The 23,185-nt window shown below is 45.5% G+C and overlaps 1 protein-coding gene across 2 annotated transcripts in view; it reads right to left on the reverse strand.

Annotated features, from left to right (window-relative positions):
* FAM13C (family with sequence similarity 13 member C) overlaps nucleotides 1-23,185 on the reverse strand; it is a 382,048-nt gene that overhangs the window by 39,540 nt on the left and 319,323 nt on the right. The window contains exon 11 of one of the 2 annotated variants that reach the window (XM_088450454.1): nucleotides 16,809-16,956. In XM_088450454.1, the coding sequence (XP_088306580.1) occupies nucleotides 16,809-16,956 (148 nt within the window). The remainder of the gene's footprint in view (nucleotides 1-16,808; nucleotides 16,957-23,185) is intronic. The other variant, XM_088450455.1, reaches the window with a different exon arrangement.

Here is a 23,185-nt window from a genome sequence, read left to right on the forward strand (position 1 = left end):
GCCGACTTGGATTTAGCCAGGGTGTCCACTATTTTGTCCAAGTCCGGACCAAATAGTAATTCCCCATTGAAAGGTAAGGCCTCCAGACCTTTCTTTGAATCACAGTCCGCTCTCCAGGACCGCAACCATAAGGATCGGCGGGCAGACACCGCTGCAGCCGATACCCGCGAGGTCAGCAGACTAGCATCTAAAGAAGCTTCTCCAATGTAAGAAGCGGCGTCCCTCATTTGTCCCAACAACGCCCGCTGGACATCCGGAGCGTCGTCCGGGAAGGTATCTTCCAATGCATTGGCCCACCCCTCAATGGCCTTGGCCACCCAGGAAATGGCCATGGACGGTCGGGCCACCGCCCCGGAGAGGGAGTAAATAGACTTTAAGCAAGTCTCAACTTTCCTGTCCGTGGGATCCTTCAGCGAGGATATTGACGGTAATGGTAAGGTGGCGCCCCGAGTTAAACGGGTGACATGGGAATCCACCGCCGGTGGAGTTTCCCATTTTTTACAATGTGCCTCAGGGAAGGGGTAATTAGAAGCCAACCGCTTCTGAGGAAGGAATCTCTTACTGGGCGCCTGCCAAGCTACCGCCATATGATCCGTCAACTGATCCGACAGGGGAAACACCGCAGAAGCCACCTTAGTTTTTTTGAAACTAGGAAACTTCGACCTAGGAACCGGTGCCTCATCCTCTATAAGAAGAATAGCTTGCACCGCCCTAACTAGTGCTCGCACATTAATGGACGACTTGGTATCCATTTCCTAGACCGAGGCGTCCGAGTCAGTGTCATCAGGGACCTCCCCATCATCTGAGGAACCCTCTGAGTCCGATACCTGAGCAGCCCGTGTCATGAGTGGGCGTTTAGAAATCCTAGAAGGCATGTCAGTCTGCAACATTGACTGAAAAGCCGAGGAAGCGGCCGCCAAATTTTGCACGGAGTTGGAGAGCACATCCACCCATGGTGGAGGCGTCGCCATAGGGGCCTGAAAAGGTACCACAGGCTGCTGCGGCACAGGGGAAGCCTGTATATACATAGGCAACCCCGCATAGGGACCAACTGATTGAGACCCAGGAGGACTCCGCAATAACTGCGGGACACCCGGGGAATGGGGGATGGTCGGCTGGGGCACCGCCCTAGTAGGGAGACCAGTCGGGACCGACAGACGGTCCGCAATAGACACCAGCACTTGAGAAAACATCGCCCACGGTGGTTCCTGCGCCAGAGAAGGTCTGGATGGGCCAGGAGCCACCTGGCATCGACTACACAGGCCATCCTGTGACAAATCCTCCCTATCTACTCCTGCAGAACTGCGTTCGCAGGAGGCCAACACTGGAGCCACTGAGCGCTCAACCTCCTCGTCTGACATGACAGAATATATTATATATCTGGCACCAGGGTAGAAGTAAAACGCACTCACCGGTGTGCTGAACAACAGCCCACAATATGGCACTGAGTAGCACACAACTGTATGTGACGGACCTCACAAATACGTGATCTATATAAGTGAGGTCAGTAGAAACGCCCCTCCCCCACACACCTGCAGGGCTTGTAGGAGAAGTAAAGGGATAGGTATAAGCTGACAGTAAGCGGAAAATAAGCACAGACAGGCAGCACTAGCAAAAGTCACATACCATGCAGGAAGATATACTCACTGCACCTTTACACTACAATCAACCTGCCCAGATTCAGTGTCTGGGAGGGCTATAGTGCTGTGTACGCTGTCCTTAATTAGGGGAGAGGTACACAGGGGGACCGGTCCGCGTGCTCCCTGAGATCTGCGCTGCCACTGGGAAAATGGCCGCTGGAGACCTCAGAGGAGGAGTGGCCGTGTAACTGCAGCTCAGTGACGCCAGACTGCGTGCTGAAAGGCGCGCTGAGCTGAGGGGAGGAGCCGCTGAACAGGGAAGGCTTCCTCCCCTGGCTGGCCATAACCCCAGGGATGCTGGCTTCCCGCTTGCTCCTTTATCCCTGGTGGTCTAGTGGTCCCACGGGTTATGGGGGGGCCCGCCGCCACTGCCAGCAGCCTCCGGTCTGTCCCCCGGACCGGAGGCTAAAGGACTGCATTTAAGGCATTCCGCGCGCCGCCGCTAGCCAGCGACGCGCGGCTTACCTGAATCCCCGGCGACTCCGGCAGCAGTCCTGGGAGGTAGACAGAGTCCGGCTAGTACGGACTCTGCCCTCCCGCCGCGATCCCCAGATCAGTACTGGCGTCGCGGCGCCAGTCGGGGATCAGAGCGGCAGCGTGGGCGTCTGTACAGACAGCCCTTCGCTGCCGTCTGTAGTAAAAATAGATTAAAAATAAATAAAATCTAACTTAAAATAAAAAGCTTCTGGGGGCTGCTCCTGCAGCCCACCTGCGCGGTGACCGACTCCGGCCGGGCACCAGCTTACACTGAGGTGCCTGTGGCTCGGGGGCGGGGTATAGAGGAGGACCCAAGTGCATCCTGGGAGCTAAAAGCTTAACTGTGTGGTGCCCATGGATCCTGTTCCAGCTATAACCCCAAGGTCAACCCTGTGGACCCCCTATGGACCCTGAAGTAGAAAATATGCTAATGATTGCTATCGTATTGCCGTCTCAGCCTAGCATAAGGATGTCCATTTCACCTTACACACATCCGTAATACTTAGCAAGTCTGCAAAACCATCAGTAACATCAAGTACCAACGGAGCCTCACGCACACTTGCACAAAGCCTGACCTTACTCAGGAATTGCTAACCTCATTGCACGCAGTAAAAGCCCAAGCTGTGTATGGCATCGCAGTGGCTAATTTATGCACGCCCCTGTAACAGCGTTCAAACACATTGGCACTCCGTCACCACCCCCAAACGCTCACTTTCTGTCAATCACTCTGCATAGTCACTGCGATTGCAGTCCGATCGCAATGAGACCTTCACGCACTGCGATGCATGCGCAGAACGCAACAATCGTCCATCTGCGTGCGGAATCGCAGTTGCGATCGGTACCCAATATTACTTCCTGTAGACTACTGGTAGCCGAGATATGCTCATTAAATTACTTAAATACACCACGTGTACAAGAGAAGAAAAGAATGACCTATGGGATCAATACTAAATGAAATGTAACTATTTAACAAATGTTATTTAAATATTTATTTTCAGGAGTGTGCAATGTAAATCACTGATTTCCTGCTTTTTATAAGTACTCAATCAAGAAATGCTTCTGACAGGTAGAACATCTTAAGTCCAATTGTCAGCATTCTATAGCAAAGACGGAAAATGACAGTCTTAACTGCTATTTAAAAAAGCTATGTACAGAAAGTTTTATCGTTAGTCTGATTCTTAATAAATATCCTAAACTTTGTCCAACCGAAAAACTTTAACTGGATCCCAAAATATCCCTACACAGCCGTGTGGAAGGTTCTTGAGGGAAATATCATGTTACAATAATGGTCCAACAAATTAAATACAGGGAGGACATCCATCTTCCAGCAATATGTGCATAACAATAATAGAGAACAGTCATAGGGCATGGAGCAATCAGAGCAGTTGGGGTATTGTCACCTGGCCATGCTTGAATGCTGTATTTATCCAACTAGAAATGCACAATGGGCCTATTCAGAGACTGGCGCTAATGCGATCGCAGCTACGATTTCATACACAACGCAGCAGCGAAAATATGCGGTTAGCACAGATCACCCGAGCATAAAGACGCCCACTGCTGCCGTCTTCCCAGCATGCGACGACGCATACCTGCGTAAATATCGGTAGCATTGACGCACAGCGGGGGCCATCTTACCCTTGCGGCAGGTCTGACCTTCTGACACGCAGAGCTGCACATGACTCGCAGTGGCTAATTTATGCACGTCCATGTAATGGCGTTTATATACGGACAGGCACGCCTGAGTTTTTCTGGCCACTCCCTGTTGCCACCCCTTAAACACTGACAACCTGTCAGTCACTTTGTGATGGCATCCTCTGTGCATCCGTAATCGCAATGCGTACGCAAGGCACACGCAGTGCAGCTTATACGCATGTGCGATGGCAAACAATCGCTCAATCTGCGTTAAAATCGCATTAGCATCCATCTCTAAATCAGGCCCAATTTCATAAGAGCTGGATTGTGGTTGTGAATACACAATTACTGAGGGGGAATTGCTTCTCTCCTGTTACACAGCATAGATTTAACTCTAGGAAACATTGCACACAGGATTTTCAGAGCTCATCGGATACCATATGGCAGGGATGGAGTTCCCTTTACATGCATTGTGTTGTGTTGTTACAGCAGCTGTTCACTCTCATCGATGCTAGCATTTTTGTACAGGAAAGCATAATGTGTAAGCTCTGCTGTGTGACAACACCCTATTATATTACAGTAAAAAGCGGCAAGCCCACTATATTTTATCTATGGATAAACACTTTTTATTTAAAATTAATATTTAGAAATAGCAGCACCATAACTTGAGTCAGTTAAAAAATATACCAGACAACGATGCAGATATACACTTGTATAATGCAGGCTATTCAAATAAGCACAATAAGAAATATTTTCTCTTTTATATTTTATATCAGCAACAGCACGGCAATTCGCTCCCCTCACGACCCGAAGTCGCACATTATTGTTCGCAGCAGGGGGCTGCGAATAAAAATCCAAGAGTCCAGCAGTACAGATAGTGCGGTATACAGTCGTACTTACTCATTCTGCGAATAACTCGGCCCTAATTGGATCGAACCCTAAGAGTAGAAGAAGTTCTGTGGTAAATATCCTGCAGTGAAGAAGTTCTGTGGTTAATATCCTGCAGTGATGATATCTTAAGGCCCCTACACACTAGAATCTTGAGCGATTTGGCGGATTCCGACGCAGCGGAAAGACAAATCGTTCATATGTTCCAGTGTGTACACACGATGCCGAGGTGCAATGCCGAGGGTTGTCCGTCGCATCTCAGATCTTTTGTACATGCAGAAAGATCTGAGGATGTAGCTATTGATGCCATGCTGCCAAATGCAGAATGGCCCCCGCCCAACATATTTCAGCGCTGGCGGCTGGGCTGCGAGTAGAAATGTCACAGCGGCGGTGGCCGTGCGCGTCTGAACGAAGCAACAATTGAATCGTCGGACGCCATCTAGTGGCCACCGGCGCATAACATACTTGAATTCCCCACATAGAGGTGAGGAGCAGCGTTAGATATAGAATATATATATATATATATATATATATAGTATATAATATTTAGATAGAAAGATGTGGGAGATGTATGAAGCCCTATCAAGAGTAAAGTCAGCAAAAGAGCTCCAGACCATCACACTTCCTCCTCCATGTTTGACAGTTGGCGTCACCGGAGTACATTTAGTATATTTACTATTTTACAAGCCATCTCTTCCCAGCATGTTTAAGCCCGAAGTTTAAAATGTCACTGCTTTTAATAGAAGAACAAGGGAGTGTTTTGCTATTAAAAGCAGTGCCCTTCATATTGGTACATTACTCATATTCTATTGGTACTTTATTATAATTTATTTATTAACAGTTACTTATATAGCACCAGTATATTCTGTTGCACTTTACAATTAGGAACAAGACAGTTTAAAGCCAAACTGGGCAATGCTCATACAATCATATTCTGTCTATGTTCTACTAGAAGGATACATTGCATTAGTTTTTATACCTATTGTAAATGTTTGATCTAGAATTATACTGAAAAACTAATACAAATATGTATTTTTTTTTAACAAAAAAAGGAAAAGAAAAAAAAAAAAAAAGTATTGTCCCTTTAAATTAGGGTTTAAAAACGCAGGGAAGCAACAACTTAAACCCCACGCACTGAGGAACCATCCTACGGCATACAAAAAAACAGTGCATGGTGACCAAGGATTTCCTATTTCCAAATCTGCAGTAGTCCACAGACGGTACTCCATGGCCCAGGCAAGCCTCTTTCATTGCTGCAGAACAGCTGTAAGTTCTTAACCGTACTTGTTCCATGAAAAATTACTTTAATAATTGGAAATTTAACATTGTTTTTACATTTTTGCTAACCTAAACTATTTTTTTTTTTTTTTTTTTACCACAAGCAGTTTACTGTGTACCTTTTCATGCTATTTACTGGACTTGAATTACTTAAATAAAAAAAAAAATAAATAAAAACAGCGGAATTCCGACAGCAGTTGGAATCCCGCTGCCAGAATCCCGACCGCGACGGTAAGTATTAGGATTAGGGGGAGGGTTAGGGTTAGGCTGCGGGAAAGATGGGTAAGGGGGGGACACTTGACTAATTGGTTGGGATTCTGACCACCGACATCCAGACCGCCGGGATCCCGTACCCAACCCTCTACAATATTACTAAATATATTTATATTAAGCATTGCATTGTTGGTGCTGTACATCCTGCCACTTATCGGGTACATACCGGCGTTAATAACATCGGTATGTATCCAGAAATGCGCAGAGGACAGCTCCCGATAAGAGCTGTCCTCTGTGATAGAGAGACTTCTGGGTTTATGATGCAGGGACTCTGTGGATGCGCAGCAGGGGACACAGGGATTTGTATTGAATCCCTCTCAGTGAAGAACGCGTAAAGAAGTCCAAAGGCTTCTATTGGATAACGCCATCTGAAGGTGGCGTTGCCCACCGGGTCAAATCTCTGGAATGTATCGTATTCCGGACCTTGGTACATATGGGAAATGCGTCAGTGTCCGATTTTTGGCTGCATTTTCCTTTTAGTACATCCCGCCCAAAAAAGTTCACCTTCTAGAAAGACATTGATCATTCAGTTGAGTTTCCATTAAGACCAAATGAAATGGTGAAAGAGAATGGAGATAGAACAGAGTTGTTATTGTAACACCGAACACAGAGTCTTAAGCTGGCCATACACGCTACAATTATCGGGGCGTTACGCCCGATATCCGCGGATCGCCCAGATAATTGCAGTGTGTGTGCGGGCGACCGAGGGTTAAATATTGCTCAGTCGGGCACACCGAATTGTCCAGCATACCCGTTTGATGCGATATTTAGGGGGGTAAACTGTCGGCCGCATCGGGCAGTGTATGCCCAGTCGCGGCCGACAGACCGACATTTCCTGTGTTCTTTCCCATGGAAGGAACAGGGAAATGTCCTCTCCCCCGCGGGCGGAGCGCAGATGTCGAGCACATACACTCTGAGTAATCTCATAGTGTATGCCGCGGACATCTGCGGCTGGCATGCTGCCAGATAAAATGTCTATCGGTCTGACAGGCATTTTATCTGGCCGTGTTTGCCCAGCTTAGGCTGGGTACACACGTAAAGATATTCTGTCCAACCATCCAACTAGATTATTGGTTGGAATGAAAATCTGGTATGGTATGAAAGCAAATGACAATCAGCAATTTGCTCCCAAACGCCGGATAATGGACAAAAACTGTTGTTTGAACAAATTGTTTAGATCAAACATTTAACAAACTTGTCTGACTGACTATTTTCATCTGTTTTCTGGAATTTAGGAGCAAATTGCTGATCATCATTTACTCCCATACGTTACCAGATTTTCATTCCAACCAATCAACTAGTTGGATGGTTGGACAGAAAATCTTTACGTGTGTACCCAGCCTTATTGCTAGGAACTTATTGTATGGGAACAATAGAGGAGATGTATCAAGCCGTCTAAAGTGTGGGGAAGTGGGCAAGTGAAGAAGGTTTTCATAACAACCAATCAGCTTCTAGTTTGTATATTATAGAATGTACTTGATAAATGCTAGCTAGAAGCCGATTGGTTGCTATGCTCAACTTCTCAGGTTGACACATTTCCCCCTTTAAAAGGGGGTTTTGGTTCCTGCATTTCTACCTCACTATGGGGGTGATGTACTAAGCTCTGGAAAATAATAAATTGGAAAGTGATAAATTACCAGCCACTCAGCTCCTAACTGTCATATTACATGCTGTGTTTGAAAAATGACAGGAGCTGATTGGTTGGCAAATTATCACTCTCCAGAACTTAGTTCATCTGCCCCTGTAACAGTAATTGTTTATCTGCAGAGATAAAGAATAAATGAATAAGAAGCATTCTAAAAGCCCACAGGTTAACTTGTTTCATCATCATAGAGACATAGTGCCCCCAACTTTTAAGACTTCACAGGTTAATTTCTCTCAGCAGTGGAGTATGAGACATTGTGGGCATTGTGTCCATGATGTTGATACAATTTCATCTGTGGGCTTTTAAAACAGTTCTTATTCCTCGATGGAGCCCATAAGTCTACGGCCCCAATTCCCCGTTCTGCCGATCATCGATGGCCCCCTAATCCGCGGCCCGGATCTGCAAAACGGGAAATAATATGCCCATCTAAATGCCCTGCCCTCAGCAAGATGTTCTAGATGAGGGGTGCACAATAATTTGTGGATCATGAGCCACATTAGAAAATTGTACTACTGTAATTCAAGGGGCCACATTAAAGTGTTAAACTTGCTTAAAAATTGAAAATACTGTAATTTACAGCAGGAGAAGAGCAATGCCTATGCAGCTATAGTGTACCTCTCACTACTGTTACATCCCCAAGAGAATACAAGCGTGAGCACTTCTGTAAGGCGCCACCATCACTTAGGAGACATGAGGCATGCCATATCCCCCCCAAGTAAAAGTTTTGGCCCCTCTTCACTACAACACATCTTACCACAACCACTCCCTCCACTCCTCCTTAATACATTTATTGCCCCAACCTCTCACCTGTAGCACATCTTCCCTCAGCCCCCGCTTTCCGCAGATCAGCGGCCACTGATGATCGGTAATCCATCAGCAGATCGGGGAAATTCAACGTGTACACGGTAATTGTGGCAATCAGTCGCAGATGTATGGGTCCCTTTGCTCTTTATCGTTATGGAGAAACCATTGTCAATGAGGTGGAAAGACAGGAACAAACAAGCCCTACTAAAGGGAGAACTGTATAAAATGTTCTAAAGAGTGGAGAAGTTGACCATAGCAACCAATCAGCTTCTATCTGTCATTTATTAAGTACATTCTATAAAGCATCTCATCGGATGCTATGGGAAACGCCTTTACTCTGTAGAATTCTTGATACATCTCCCTCATAACTCTACAGCATTGTCCAGATGAAAGAGCCACTAAACGTACAAATACACCTTTACGCAATAAAAACACACTGAGGGACAAGTAATGCAATTGAATTAAAGCATTTTTCCAAATATAAGATTAGGAGACAATAATGATGTACTTAATACATATCAGCTGAGCAGCTCATCTTTTCAGGACCTATCCCCATTTTGAGCTCTGGCGATGAGACCTTGTTAATAAGTATTCTGATATGGTCACTATTATTTACCAGCACACAGTCTAACGGCCCCACAAGTCGGCCTTCCATCATCCTGATTCACCATCCACTGAGCTGGTGTCATAGGCACATGAGAAATGTGTGCACTACAGCAGCAAAAGAGTGGGACAAAAACATACAAAAATAACTAAAAAACAAAAAACTATCCTAAAGGAACAGAACAACGACACCGAAATATTCAGATAAGAAGGTAAAACACACTTCTAACCTGACAGTTTTACTGCAGCTCTGTTATAGGGGTAAATTTACTAACATGAGAGTTTTTAGAAGTGGAGATGTTGCCCATAGCAACCTGATTCTAGCTATTATCTTCTAGAAGGTGCTAGTTAAACGTCAAGTAGAATCTGATTGGTTGCCATGGGCAACATCTCCACTTCTAAAAACTCTCATGTTAGTAAATTTACCCCTAAGCATCATTACAGACAGCTCAAGCTCCTCCCACACCTTTAAAGCAGGTGTCTAATAGGAACTTATATAGGTAAAAAAGCTTAGCAGATTGCAGCAGTATGAGCTACTGTGACATCACTGACCCCGCCCTTATGTATTACTCTATTGAGCCACTTTGTGCAGTCAATCACTGTCTTCGCCTTCCACCTAGCATGACACCTGCAGCAGAGGGATGAGAGTGACATACATAGTTAAGTATAAACACTATGTATATTTTTCCACTTCAGTAAAACAAGATATAGTCAGGATGTCAGCATTCAGAATCTTGACAAGTTCAGAATGTCAAAGTTATGAATATCGACAGTCAGAATGTCGACACATGAATATAGGATTAGGCTGCAACTAGGGTTAGAGCAAGGCTAAAATGACATTTGGACATGTTGACATGTTATATTACACCCAGTAATATACAGCCTTTGACACATTATCTTTAAAAGGTGGATTTACTTGCTCTTTAGGCATCCATCAAATCACAGCCCTGGAATAACACAGAACATGAATGGTTATACAGGATTACTGAAAATGCATATACCGGCTCAGTGATATTGTGCACACTGGATTAAAAGAGGAACTATTCCACTTTTATTATTTTAAAAAATGTATCCCTAGGACTAGTGTACTAAGGCTGGATAGCAATAATAACTAATACATCTCGTCGCTAACAAGGAAAATGTCTGCAGGCTTAAATTCCACATAAGTCAATGTCAAATGAAAGAATGCAAAACACACTGCACTCAGAGGTCAGAGGAGAATGGCCAGACTGGTTCAGGCTGACAGAAAGTGGAGAGTAACTCAAATCACCAAAATATTGGTATGCAGAAGAGCATCTCAAAGGACAGCACATCGGACGTTGAAGAGGATGGGTTACAGCAGCAGAAGATCACACTGGGTTCCACTCAGGTGCAGAAGTATGGGAGACAATAGAGGCGCCTGCCGCCGAGCGCCAGCACTGAAGGGGCACCTCCTCCATCACCCACAATATATTCACCCCATTTAGGACTGTAAATATGGGGGATAGGGGAGCACTAAACGATAACTTGCCTCCCGGCGTCTGGGATGAACTTACGCCACTGGTTCCACTCCAGATCTATAGAAAATTGGGTTGTGTAGCGCTCAGACCTATTGCGAAGTGGTATCATTTCAAATGATTGGGTGATGTGTAAAGAACAATGGACCCAAAATGTTGCAAGACAATAGTTTACTGGTCTCAATAGACACCAGCAGTAACCAGGATATTGGTACTTGTACAGAGAAATGTAGCAGTCATAGATGTGGGTTGGTTGGTATGAACAAATATTGTAATGTGCAAACTTACACAAGTGGGGCAATGTTGGACATGCAGGACGCAGCAAAACAAATGCAAAACAAGTCAATGTGGCAATGTCCAGTAATAATGTTAGTGCGGCAAGTGTTTGCTGTAAAGTGGAAGGTGGCAGTGGGTATTATCAGTACCCTGGATGGTCTGTTTCGGTATTCAGAGAGTCCAATACGTCGTTAAGCGGAGTCTAATTTCCACCTAGTGTTGTGGACTTTTCAGACCTAGGGGCGGCGTCCTGCTTACCAGTCTGGTCATCCTGGTTATGCGTGGTCGGTGCCTGGATACTTGTGGATGTGTAGCAGAGAGATGCGGGCACGGGTGGCCTGGTGTGGTTAACCGTGTGACGTCGATATCGCACAATGGTGACCCTTCAGGAGATGTTTCCTCCAGCAGTTCAAATGTAGACTGACCACGGTGTATTGATCCTTCTGGTCTGTTACATCCAGGTACTTTGCTGGCACGGTGTGAAGAGGCACGATTCTCCAAACTTGGGGTTTTGCGGGTTGATTCCTACTGGGTGTTGGTATAGGTGGTGCTCTGCATTGATATCGGCTCAGACCGATGGTTAGCACGGCCCTCTATGGGTGCAGGTGTTCGTGCTAGCTCTGGTATAATGTAGCGCTTGGTATGGAAGATGTGCATACAAAACCAACGCGTTTCTGCCCAGCGCGGGTCATCCTCAGGGAATATGAGTGGTTAAGAAGCCATCTTGGATCCGGTGTTTGATTGGCTGTCAGTTTCAGGTATCTGATTGGCTGGTGATCTTGTCACTCAGGGAGTGCTTCTCTGACTGAGTGGTAGTTGTGGCTAGGTTATGGTTGGTTGTGTTGAGGTAATCATGTAATCTTGTTGATTGTAAACAGAAAAAAAAAAAAGGAAGGGGTTGAGAAGCCATCTTGGATCCAGCCAAAAAGGGGTTAAGAAGCCATCTTGGATCCAGTGTCAGCGTTTGATTGGCAGTCAGTTTCAGGTATTTGATTAGTTGGTGATCTTGTCACTCAGGGAGTGCTTCTCTGCTTGGCTGGTGGGTGTGGCTAGGTAATGGTTGGCTGTGGCGAGGCGATGAAGTGATCATGCTGATTGTAAACAGAAGGAAAAAAGCAGGGGTTCAGAAGCCATCTTGGATCAAGCCAAGAAGGAGTTAAGGAGTCATCTTGGAACCAGTGTCAGCATGAGGTGATCATGCAGATTGTAAACAAGAGAAAAAATAATAATAATAAAAAAAAACGAATAAAAATAAAAACAGAGGGCTGTGAAGTAATAAGAAGCATCTTTGGAAAATATACTATCAAATGTATGCACAAATAGCTGTGTGGGGATATGGTTGATGAATGACTGATTAGAATGGAGATAGGATACAATGTTGTACAGTAATGGGTGCATTGTACGGAATGGGTATGATATACCGCCGGCCGCATGGTTCCCATTCCCGATTCCCACCAGCGGCAGCCCGACAGGAGCAGAGTGCAACGCAGCGAAAGCCCGACACTGCTGGAAATCCCGATCGTGGATAGGTAAGTATCCACTAACCTAACCTAACCCCCCTAACCCTCCTTAGGGGTGCCTAACCCTAACTTCCCCCCCAAGTGCCTAACCCTAATCCCCCCTCTAAGTGCCTAACCCTAACCACCCCCTTCCCCGCTGCCTAAACCTAAGTCCCCCGGGGGGGTGCCTATCCCTAAGCCCCCCCGGGGGTGCCTAACCCTAACCCTCCCTCCCCCTAGCCTAACCCTAACCCTGCCAGGGGGGTGCCCAGCCCTAAGTCCCCCCCGGGAGCCCTAAACCTAACCCTTCCCCCCCGCAGCTGTCCGCTCGCGGTGCCCGGCATCACTACGATCGTGGATCGGGGAAATGCGGGCATCTACATCTAGACGCCCGGCATTTCACCCTTGCCAGGATAAGACAGTCGGGAAGCCGGCGGCCGGTATATAGGCAGTCGGCTTCCCGATTGCTTCCCCATTGTACATATGTTGATAACAGGAGGTGGTTGTGCTGTGATGGGATAGGGAGGGGGGTGTCTATGTAGTGTGATGTGTGGGTACATTATAGATATTGACAATGTTGGGTGTTGTGTTAGGGTAATATGTACTTACATGGGTTAATCTATATATGGGTGGATGCACTTGTAATAGGTACCATTAGGTGGTGTGTTAAGGGGAAGGAATATGCTGGCACTTATGTGTTCATGTTGGTCCTTGGTTAAAGCTTTAGGATACAAATCATCGGATGCACGGATCCCTGTGTGATGTTATTATTGGATGAACTTGCGGTATTAACAGCATATGATAGATCGGATCTCGTTATCTATATTAAATCCTTTGGGTGCGAAGGTGTCCATAGTGTACATTAATTTCATCCATTCTTTATTTATCAACCTGATGTAGTCCCCCCCTCTCCGGTTGGCTTTGACTTGTTTGATGCCTGTGAATTTCAGGGGGGCAGAATTGCAGTTGTGGTGTTCTTTGTAGTGTAGTGAGAGCAGGTGTTCAGAAGATCCTTTCCTTATGTTCCTGATATGTTCCCCGATTCACACTTTGAGAGGTCTGCTCATCCGGCCTATGTACTGTTTTGGACAGTAATTGACTAATTGATAAATAGCCCATTCTGAGTGAGGAGATTGTGTCTTTTATGTTGATGAGTTTGCCATTGTATGTGGATGTTATGGTGAGTGTAGGCATTGTGGTGCTGATGTTAGTTGTTTTGCATGGTATACATGTACCGCAATGGAAGAAGCCATTGCGTGAGTGGTGGCAGTCTATTGTGGTTTGTATCCTGTTGCGTGGGGGGATCCGTGCCTCATCACACTGTGCCAGCAAAGTACCTGGATGTAACAGACAAGAGGGATCGATACACTGCAGTCAGTCTACATTTGAACTGCTGGAGGAAGCACTCTCCTGAAGGTTACCATTATGCAAGATCGACGTCACATGGTTAACCACACCAGGCCACCTGTGCCCACGTCTCTCTGCTACACATCCACAAGTATCCAGGCACCGACCACGCATAACCAGGACGACCAGACCGGTAAGCGGGATACAGCCCCTAGCTCTGAAAAGTCGCCCCCTTTGGAGCAAGACCCGGAGCGACAGCTTGGCTGTCGCTATCCGGGTCTCGCGCATGTGCACGACGGAGCTCCCTCCGTCGTGCGCATGCGCACTAGGGCACCATCGACCCGCTTGCGAGCGTTCAGCGCTCGCGAGCGGGTCTGAATCAGGCCCTCTGTGCGCAAGGATATCCATCCCACTCCAGGGGGTAAATTTACTAAAGTGAGAGTTTTTAAAAGTGAGTTTTAGAAGAGATGTTGCCATTAGCAACCAATCAGATTCTATCTATTATCTTCTAGAAGGTGCTAGCTAAATGTTAAGTAGAATCTGATTGGCTGCTATGGGCAACATCTCTTCTCAAAACTCTCACTTTAGTAAATTTACCCCCTGATCTATGAACAGGAAACTGAGGCTACCATGGGCACAGCTGAATATTGCAAAACTGTTGCCTAGTCTGACAAATCTTGATTTCTGCTGTGACTTGAGGATGGAGGATCAGAATTCAGCATAAACAACTTGAATTCATCCTGCATGTATCAGCAATTCACACGGGGAGAGGTAATGCAATGGTGTGGTGTGGGGAATGGTCTCTTGGTATGTTAGCATACCTCCCATACATCTCGCTTTAGGCGGGACAGTCTCGTTATTCAGTCTTTCCCGCAGTCGGCAGTGTCCTGCGGTGGGGGGGGGAACTTGGGGAGAGCATGCTCTGCATAGCAAAGCAGAGGGTGAATAGATGCTGTATAGAATAGAGGCATCTCTTCACTGTGCGGGGAGAGCCTGGGGGCAGCACAGCATCTCCAGGAGTGCTGGGCTTCCCCCAGAGTGTTGATTATGGGGGCGTGCTGCTAAGTCACACCCCCTTTGTCGGCCGTGGATACCTCCACCGCGCGGGGGTCCCGATATTCATAATAAAAATGTTGGGAGGTATGCGTTAGGCTCCTAAAACATCATATACATGCCACAGTCTACCTGAGTATTGTTGCTGAATTTGTGCATCCCATTATGTCTACAGTCTACACATCTCCTACTGGCAACTGCCAGCAACAAATGCATGGTGTTGTCATATCAACATGGACCACAATCTCCGTGGAATGTTTTCAGCACCTTGTTGAATCCACACTACATTGCCCATTTTCATTTACTTATGTACAGTTTCACCTACTTTTAACAGTCTGTTCATTGCAACTACATGACACATGCTGGATACCCAATTGAAATGAAAATACTATCAAATGAGAGAAAATTCCATACAGCTAGCATTCCAAACGTTTTCATATACACTAGCCAAAAGCATATAAACATATCACTTGCATGTGAACAGCATACCAAACATTTATGGTTATTAGGTTTTGCTACATATCAGTGAAATGGACCCATCACTTAAAGGTACCCATACATCTGCAAGGATCGTCGTGATGTAGCGATGCGATCGGAAATGCCGATCTGCCGGGTGGAAACGCCGACCGGCCACCTATCGATGTTCAGAAATCCGTTGCAGGATCGCTGAAATTTTACATGTTAAATGTCCCCGATTTGACAAGCACGGTCATTTTTTGATCGCGATTGTCATATTGGAAAAATCCAACATGTGTCCCACCCCACACGCAGACGCACATCATCTCTGTGAAGTCAGGACATTCCATTCTGACTCATTATAGAGATTTCTGCCATTGATAAAGGAAAAAATGAAACATCAATCTTGCCACCTCTGATGCCACTGGACACACAGGTTCCTAAAATATGTAACCAAGACTCTTAGACAGAAAATATGATTCCAATACAGGGAGACTACTTGGACGTAAACCATGATAAAATCTGTGAATTAGATGTGAGACCTTTGACTCAGTTCTAAATTAATATTGTGTATCCTTTTCCTTTAAGTACCTTATTTAAAGTATACCAAATAGTAAAAAAATATACAAGATAACATGAGGAATAATGGTTTCACGATCTGCCCCTGCAATTGGCACAAATGTCTATTTTTTATAAACTGACGCATAGGTTAATAACCCTTGTTTAATTTGCAGCATTCATGGCAAACTACATGAAACCACTGCATTTCTAAATCTCAATTACATATTTAAATAAAGAAGAAATAAAAGACTCAACATTTTGCCTGATCTACATAACAATAAAACATTTATTTGTCTTAACCAGAAAAGATATATGGAATCTAAATGAGGCATTCAGCCTCGTGCTTTTATTATACGGACTCAATCAGATGTCGATATGGAAAAGGACAACCATTACAAGCAGGTAAGCTAGGTATACAAGCAATTTACACTATTTTGCTACCATAGAATGTGCTTGTGTTTCCCATATGCCTTGAAATTGAAAAAGATACACATTTGGTAGCGATACTCTCTTACCCACAGTAAACAGTTAATGCCAGCAGTCAAATCAAATGGTGCTGTAAAGCAACATGATGTTAATTACAATGTGTGTGCCTTAATAAATGCTGATCTAATCACTGTTATAGTGACAGACATTACAGGGTATTTCAGACAGTTCTCCCAGGCGGGGATGCAAATAATGGAGCCAAAAATACAATTAGTGTTGATTATTTTATTTTATTTATTTTTTGCAAGAGGACTGGGGGAGCACTTTACATAGCACACGTCATTTTTATAATAAGACTGAAAGATCTGCAGACCAGCCTGTAAAATGTAACAGCAAAAGGTGAGCTGGTTATTATTAGTAACTACACAATCATTGAACGCTCGGTGGTCCTTACCTGCATGGCTGGCTGCCTCGCTTGGCACATTTTGGACTAGGGAGCAGGTCGCCTCCTTGCATCCATAAGACTGCACCACCTCCTCCTGGGTTGGCAGAAAAGCAGAACACAGATCAGTTTCCAGGGCCTGTAGCTTCAGGAAAGAATTCTGCAGACAGAAGCAGAACATCAGGGCTGGCTGCAAATGGTCACTGAGATCAGGGATGGCAGCTATTCTGACACACACAGCAGCAGGCACTTCCTCTCTATAATAACAGGGCTACTCCAGACACAAGCCCTTTAATGGGGAACCACCAAGCTGAGCCTACGCAAATGCGCCTCATAAACCCTCCCTCATGTATATGGATTATTTATGACACCAGGGGACGGTGATTCCGTCAAACTGACCTCATTCTCATTCAGATCAATGCATCTGGTGCAGGGGGGGAGGGGAGATCAATGCTCAGCATAGGCTACCAGCCTTCCATTCATGTCTATGACATCACCAGGCTTATCGCAGCGCGCAGCCCCCTTCCATTGATGAAACAGGCAGCAATACCTTCACACACACACCGCTGCGATGGGGTTAAATGCGTGGGTGCTGCAGGGAGTTCTGCAAGCGCTGCTGCTGTCACAATACCATTCACCCCGGGCACTCGCTGTTTGTGCTGCCTATCACGTTACCAGTAAATCGCATGAATAAATCAGCAGCTGCTAAATGAGCAGGGATCCTGCTACCCCTCCCTGCAGGTTATTGTTCCCAATGGGGGGAGACTGAGACGTGCAGCAGTGCACAGACACCTTATCTATGATGGAGAATGCAAAGACATTCAGCACTGAGCGCCCCAATCCCCCGGAACACCGCCTGGAATATCCTCAGGACGCCGACACAATACACACACATGACGATGCGCAGTGCACTACTGTACATCCAGCACTGCTGCTTATGCAGAGATATATCCCCATGGCTATAGTAACCTAACCACTACATTATTAGTTAGCTTTTACCTTCATTTTGTATTTTCCAGCCTCATGTTTAGATGAGTTTATGGCATTAGATGAGTATATGTTATACCAGAACTGTTTCTGTTCAGTGTCTTTGAAAACCACTCCCACTACTAACAGATACCTGACAGCATTAATAATGGCTCAAGAGAAACCTGCTCCTATAAATGTCATTTCCATCCAGTGTTTGTTACACAAACTTGGCGGTAGCTGCGTTTCCTAGGCTGCGTGGTGACTGTTTGCTCATTACAGCTTTGTACAGCATTAGCAATGTCATAACTGTGCCATGTACAATAGTAAGTGTCAGCTGCCCCACATCATCAAATCACCTGAGTGAAAAGAAAAGGAAATAAAACCTATTCAGGTATGTGTATATTGTTTTTCATACTGTAGTTTAAAGCCATTACCAAGTTTAATAAACAATTAGGACTCTATGAAGCAGTGAGGAGCCTATTTTCCCATGAAACCGCAGGAACTAGGCTTCTTTACTCATTTGTGCCATTTATCAAAAGGGTCCAGTTTTAACCCATATACTGGCACTTATTGCTGGTTGGTGACACAGCGCCGACAAGTTGCCTCATGTTCTGCTGATCTATTGGGGGCAGGCTCAGTTATTGGCTCCTGCTCCTGTACCTTCAGTTATAGCGCCTTGCATTTAAAACACACATTTGTCACTGCTTTCATACCTGATACTTGAACTCACAACCTCACACATACCAGTCAGACACCTTATACACATGGAGCTGGTAATTCTATTAATTGTCAGTATAAACGATCCTCTCCTGTGAATATGCCTCCATAAAGCGGTTTACGTAATCGGAGTTTAGTAATAATGGGGACTGTGATTTGCACCAATAGTTGGCCTTTTGCAGGAGATTCCTGTGAAAACTCCTGCATTGGGCTATTAGTACATAACACTTTGATAAATAAGCCACCAAATCTGAATCAGCCACAAAGTGTGTCAAGGGGCTTGATGTTTATTACAATGAATTGGATGAGATGTTCTCTGCAATCACTAGGGGTGTAATTCAATTGTTCTGGCCCCTTCATGCGCCCGATGGAACTATTCAATTGTTGTTCCTGTCGGGCGTGAACAGCTGCCGGTGCCGGCATATCAGCTCACACCCACTGGTTGAGTTGAGCTGAAATTTTTCGCGATCACGCCCAGCACTTTGATTGGGTGTAGCCCTTTTACACTGCTAAACCTGACCTCTTTGGGTGCGATCGACGCAAAGATCGGTATCAATTGAATAGCGCCCTGCGATTTCCTGTCACTTTAGACGGGAAATCGGGCGTGCTAGAACAATTAAATGGCGCCCTAAGAGTACTAGGCTTATAAGTAATCCAGTATGGATTTTAAGTATTTAGAAAAAATTGCATTATAGTGATTGAACGTTCACATAAAAATGGTTTGAGTACTGCATAGAACCTGAAGTAATTTTAATCTATTACTGTCCTAGTAGCATCACAGACCAGAAAATTATATTGATTTATAGTACATCAATTTTCTGCAAGAAAGAGCTACTGTAATTTGTTCTCATTTACTGTTTCTAGATAGTATTATATGATGTTCATGTGATAGAACATCAAATGTAAAATAAATTATATCCACAATCAGCAGTTGGAAAAAGGGAACAATTCGTGTTATTCTGCCCTTACATATATATTTTTTTTTGTCATGTGTGTCTAAATGGAAATTTTCATGAAAAAAGTTTGATTTTTTTAAGATGTCACAAGGCGAGAAGAAACACATCCAGTAGTATGGTAAAACAGTGGACCGTTTTTATTCACTGCCTCTTAGCAGACACTTCACAGCCAACATTAAGTCAGGTTTGCCACTCTAGTCCTGGAACCCTAATGCTAACCACCAGCCCCGACCTCTATCGCCTGACCAGCTTGTCTGGCATCAGGAGCACTGTGCTTTGCTTCCAGCAAAGCCTTAATCCCAGCTCACAGGTGGTGCTGATTACTTGGTTGGGAATCCCAGCACACTGCAAAACCTGGACTGGACCTGACAACCAGCCTACACCCAGGTAATCAAATGGTGAGTATTGCCTCTGTCTCGTGGCACCATGGTCTCCCTGCCACAGAGGAATTAAGTATAAGACGGTGTGGTGTCAACCATTGTTATTAGTTTCATAGTAATGCTTGTGTTCAAGTCCACATGAAAGCATCGCATAGTAGAAGTCTCTCCTGTCTCGGTTTGTACATAAATCACTGTGGCAGGATATAAGATGTATCTTGATGTTTATCATTTTTCAGAGCCGTAACTAGACTTTTTGGTGCCCTGTTCCAGAAAGAGCATTGGCGCCCCCCCATCATTATTCAAATAGGAACATAAGACACACACCAGAAAAAGGGCCAAGGGATCATGGGGAAGGGCCAGGGAAGAAGATAGGGGAGGCCAGGAGATGCTGGGGATAAAAGAAAAGGAAGCTACAAGTGAGAATGATAAACAGAAAATTGACAGGCCCAAATAGCGCCCCCTGCCCTGCTGTGCCATGGCACGGGTCTCACTACCCTAGTTACGGCCCTGACGTAATCAGGAATGACTGCAATGATATAAATCTCTTCGTTACAGAGGGGAGGGAAAGGCAGAAGATCGAACAGAGGGCCTAATTCAGACCCGCTCGCGAGCATAGGACGCTCGCAAGCGGGTCGATGGTGCCCTAATGCGCATGCGCACGACGGAGGGAGCTCCGTCGTGCGCATGCGCGAGACCCGCATAGCGACAGCCAAGCTGTCGCTCCGGGTCTCGCACCAAAGGGGGTGTGCTGTCGATGGTGACTGACAGCACGCCCCCTTTGGTCGGCGTGCCTGCCAGACGGAGGCGTTCCCATGGGAACGCCTACCGTCTGGGTCCGGCCCCACTGACATCACTAGTGATGTCAGTGGGAGTGATTTTGGCTCTGATAGAGCCAAAATCACTCTAGGGCTTGCGGCCACGAGACCCTACCGCAGGGTCTCGTCGCAAGCCCGATGGTCGCGATGGTCTTGACCATCGCGACCATCATCATGGACGCTCGCATAAGCTGTGGGTGGTAACCCACAGCTATGCGAGCGTCCAAGAGGCCGCTCCATTTTCATGGTGGAGGGCCCTGATTCAGAGCGAGCGCTCTGGTCAGAGCGTCCGGCTCTGAATCAGGCCCAGAGCTCATAGGGGCATCAAAGCATTCTCTGCTCATTATATCATGTGCCATGTGACTGTAGTTGCTATGGTAGTTCATGACACAGCACAGAATTATAAATCATTAATAGCCGCCAATTACGCCGAAAGTGAGAGAAATGTTACGTGATTTGTGCCATTGTGCAGCATGGCTTACTAATACTTTTATCGGAATGCTGGTCTACACTTCTATCATGTCAGTATTTCCCAGTGCTATCTGTTAGTCTGTCCTTTCTGTCAATCTGTATGCCTGGCCGGTCAGTATGGGGGCGATTCAATTCAACGCAAATTGAATAGACCCGGGAGTGAGCTCCCAGAGCTATTCAATTCAGTGCGCTGTGTGGTCGGAGAATGCCGGTTATCACGCCTTAACAAGGGTGTTAAGGCGCGTTAACCGGCATTCTCTGACCAAAGTGCCGGGCGTGCGGCTGTTAGCGCTAAGCAGAAAAACAGCTGCGCCCCCGGCACTTTGGTCGGATTTCTCCTCGCATCCCCAGGGGGGGTGCAAGAAAAAATCCTTAGCCTGCCCAAACAGCGCACTGAATTGAATTGCCTCCTATGTTTCCCAGTGCTATCTGTGAGTCTGTCCTTTCTGTCAGTCTGTATGCCTGTCCTGTCAGTATGTTTCCCAGTGCCATCTGTGAGTCTGTCCTTTCTGTAAGTCTGTCTCCCAGTCCTATCACTATGTTTGTCTCCCAGGCCTGTCAGTCTGTCTGACCAGTCAGTAAATCTGCACAAGTTATGTTATTTTATGATACAGAGTACGAGTCCACCACCACCACTCATGGGTATGTAAGTATTTTTTAGTTATGCCAATTAGGTGTATATTTTATTTAGTAACTCATACTGACAATGGTTATTTATTTGTAAGTTCATAGTGTCAAACAGTTGAAACACATTATAGTGTTCACGCTAGGCCGAAGGCATGCGCATCCAAAAAGGCATGGACACGAGAAAATGGGACGTGTCTTTAAGATGCTTTTAGTTGCTCTTGGAAGCGTGCCCGGCCCTTACGGACATTCTGGGCTGCCCCCAAGCTCTCCTCTCTCTGTGGATAGCTGCTGTGCACATGCGCATGACATCTATTCACTGGCACTGATCGCTGCACCGCTATTTTTCCCACCCGCGGGACACCCAGCATGTTGTTTAAGCAGGGCGCCGCCTAAAGGGCAGGGCACATTCTGCCTTTTGAAATCGTGAAGGGCGCACGCCCCACTAAAACAACCTAGCGCAGTGGTTCCCAAACTTTTTTGAATCACGGCACCCTAGAGTATCAGCATTGTTTTCATGGCACCCCTAAGTTTAAGTTTGTTATAGAGAGATTCAGAAAAAATGTGGTAAAGTGAAGTAAATTGTTCTTACCGGTCATCCTTAGGGTCAGTTATGTGCTGGTGGACAGGTTTGCGCTTCTGTTTGTCCACATATTTACATTAAATTGACCTTAAATAATATGAGTTGGTGCTGGAACATCAACCTGAGGCACCCCTACAAGTGTTCCGTGGCACCCCAGGGTTACCCGATGCACAGTTTGAGAACCATTGGCGTAGCGGAAACGCTACATTATATAACCAAGAAAATGGAAAACAATAGCATTTTATTTGCAGACCAGTAAGCAGCATCACCCTCATGGTGTACGCTGCATGAACTCCCGTCTCTAAGGTAAAATTGAATTGTATGTACACACAGTGATGCAGCTATCGTCACTGTAGGTAACATATTATTTTATCATTTCAAAATAATTGTTACCCTTTTAAATATACTTTTAATCTCAATCTTATTAGATCACAATGTGTGTGTAAGCAACACTTAAAGACTCAACCGTACTTGTTATGGATGCAAAACAATTTATCTACAAAAAAAGTGTCTGTTTTAGGCTTATTGAGGAAGTTTTTCTTTGCTTTGTTGCTAAATGAAGTATTTAAATCCCCTGTGGAGATCCCGAGTTTGCCCCTGAGGCTTAGAGTATTGACACGTCTTTTTGGGCATAAGCAATTCTATGTTGACTGTTGATAAATATTAGCTGCTATACTATATATTGCTTGTTGGGCATTATCAGTGGTTTATTATATATTGCTGGGCACTATCCTGGCAAACTATTGTACATATTGCTAGACATGAACAGCAGCATATTAGGTGTTGCTGGGCATTATCACTGGCATATATTTTTGCTAGCCATTAACAATGACATATTCGACCTTGATCGACATTACTGGGGAATCGGGCAAAT

This window comes from Taudactylus pleione, unplaced genomic scaffold (genome assembly GCF_031769625.1).
Source record: "Taudactylus pleione unplaced genomic scaffold, aTauple2 ptg000518l, whole genome shotgun sequence".
Taxonomy (NCBI): Eukaryota; Metazoa; Chordata; class Amphibia; order Anura; family Myobatrachidae; genus Taudactylus; species Taudactylus pleione.